The sequence below is a fragment of the Citrus clementina genome, unplaced genomic scaffold, assembly GCF_000493195.1.
Source record: "Citrus clementina cultivar Clemenules unplaced genomic scaffold, Citrus_clementina_v1.0 scaffold_5, whole genome shotgun sequence".
Lineage (NCBI taxonomy): Eukaryota > Viridiplantae > Streptophyta > Magnoliopsida > Sapindales > Rutaceae > Citrus > Citrus x clementina.
Window position 1 is genome coordinate 42562869 of NW_006262201.1, and position 2635 is coordinate 42565503.

General features: G+C 35.7%; 1 protein-coding gene across 1 annotated transcript; it reads right to left on the bottom strand.

Annotated features, from left to right (window-relative positions):
- Positions 1 to 792: 792 nt before the first annotated feature.
- On the bottom strand, positions 793 to 1829 carry LOC18040428. The gene has a single exon (XM_006435263.2). It carries the CDS (start codon positions 1697 to 1699, stop codon positions 809 to 811), a length of 891 nt encoding a protein of 296 aa, XP_006435326.1. The 5' UTR covers positions 1700 to 1829; the 3' UTR covers positions 793 to 808.
- Between the last annotated feature and the right edge of the window lie 806 nt (positions 1830 to 2635).

Here is a 2635-nt window from a genome sequence, read left to right on the forward strand (position 1 = left end):
ATACGCTTTAAAATATAAATTTAAATAATTTTAATTAAATCCTTTATGTTCTAAAAACTTTAAATGTAGATATAGTGATCTAATTTGTTGAATGTACATGCGTTACAGGTTGACATAAGTTAAGTAAAAATGGATGCTTGTGATTGCCTTTTTATTATTATTATTATTATTTCCTATTTTGTCGCGTGCATGATTTATTAAATGCACATGAGGGAATTACTTGCATTATCACCAAAGGAAAAGGAGATCATTTTACTTCAAAATAAGAAAGAAGACGTTAAGCTTACCTAACAAGTTTAGCAAAATGATTTATTATTATTTTTTAAATCCGAAACTTTGATTAACATTGGAGATAATAATGCACTTGTTGTAGAGCGCGCACGCACACATATATTTGCCTTGATCGCAATTGTTCAAAATATTGTTCTAGTTTTTTAAAATCAATGTCAAAATTAACATAATCTAAATTAAAAAATGGTCAAAAGTTAATTCTATGCTTTAATTATTTTTCATGTAATGAATCTACTAATTAATTATTGTAAACCATTCTTTTGATTTAATAGGGAAATCAATTTACAGAGAAAAAAAAAAAAAACTATACATCATTCAAGTTCTTCTATTCACATATGGAGACTAACTTTTCACAATTTCCATTTCTTTCTAGCGGATAGCACAGAGGAAAAAGAGATCAAGTGTTTTTTTTTTTTTTTTTATAAAAAAGAAGAAGAAGAAGAAGAAGAAGAAGAAGAAGAAGAAGAAGAAAGGAAGTACATCCCTTTTTTTTTGTTTTTGTTTTTTGTTTTTTGGTCTACTGTGTGAGCGTATTGAGCAGTGAAACCCTGGTGGTGATCAAACTTCTGAACACTTTCTCACTAGCAAATTCAATTTCACAAATGCAGTCCTCCAAATTTTGCATTTTCATCAAAACCACCTTCACTTGTTCATCTCCTTTCTTTCTGAAGCCCCACAAGCTATCAACACCGACCTGTTGAAACTCTTGAATGCCCTCTTCGAATTTTACTCTGTTGTCTTTCTTGCTCAGTCTCAAACCCATCCATGAAGATTTTCGCGGCGCAAAAGCCGTTGAAATCCCATTAAAAAGGGCAACCGTAACGAGCATTGTCACTCGAACAGCATCAGTGACGACACCGGCTAAATCAGAATCTACAACGGACGCCAGCATTGGTGGCGGTACCTGGTATTGGCCGATACACCGAATTGCACTGACAAGCTTAAGCATCTCTTTGGCCAATCTTTTTCTTGATTTCAAATACGAAGCTATCTTTGCGTCGTCTTTTTTCCTTATAGCAACTTTGGCAGCAAACTGCTCTTCCTTGAGTGTCATAACAGATGTTTGGAAGATTCCAAAGACATCGACGAAGCGAAGAAAGTCTTCGAGAAGCGTCTCGACCCACTCGTGTTGATTGCGAAGAGAGTCTTGTGTTTGAGGAAGATGGAGAATTTCATGCAGAGAATCATGAACGTCTTTGAGACGGCTCAAGCCGTCACAAAGCCAAGATGATGTTCTGTTATCGGGTTTAGTAGACCAAGTCTTGAGCTCGCTGATCTCATCTTTGATCTGGGAAACCAAAGGGTGTGATCTGCACGGAAGACTGATGGATCTAATGTGATGAGACATGGGTGGACGGTTGGGATGTTTGTTAGGGAATGAAAGGGAGCGCCCGAAAACGCCTACCATTTTTTGCTATTTTAATCTCAACTACAGTATTTTGCTTCAATTCGGTTTTCTTGACGATTGAATGAGAAAGAAATCAAGAGAGCTGGAGGGAGGAGGAGTAATGGGCGGGCGTGTGTTTACATACAGTATGCATATATATTCACACACACAATATAAAGGGAATATTTAAGTGGGAAGACAACTAAGGCGCACGAGGGGAGGAGACTGGATCCGCGAATAACTATAGCTGTTAACGCGGGCTTTAGACTTTAAATCATGTGGGTTTAGCGTTTACGCTTGCAAAAACTAGTCGTTTCTGTGTTCCTTTTCCTGTGGGGAGGAGACACCACGTGTTTTTGGCCGCTGGCTTTTCTTGATCAGCTGTAAAACTTTATGTCCAAACACCCAATTCAATTTGTGTCACTGCTCACTCACTAACCCATTTGTTAAAAGATATATAATTAAACTGATGAGGAGTTGGCGTTAATAATCTCAAATTTGTATTTGGAGAAAGTTCTTGTACATACATTCTTTTTCATTAAACTTTTGTGATCATGTGTGTATTTACAAGTAATTTCATGATTAGTGGAGAAAGTATTCATGACAAAAATCTAATAAATCCATGTGTAAATATATTTGGGATTACCCAAAATTTTCATATGTTTACTGTTCATTCCCAATAGAATGAGAGAGTCGTGTTGGATGGAATGTGTATACCACCACATCATCCTATGCCTAGCTTTTCAATAAATTCTTACTACAAACAATCAACATGCATTTTTAAGTTAACACATCAGTATAAATATTTTGATTGAAAAGAGGGAAATCGAGTCAAAAGCATTTGCATAGACTTTTGTTGCATAATTTGATTGCTAATTTTGTTTGCCCATGTTCAGTTGAAACGATTCGTTGAGTATGTTCGATCATATAATATGCCACAGGAATTATTCATCAAAC

Bases quoted from the DNA above. Each gene is read 5' to 3' on its own strand.
- LOC18040428 (XM_006435263.2), bottom strand. From the start codon at position 1,699: ATGGTAGGCGTTTTCGGGCGCTCCCTTTCATTCCCTAACAAACATCCC.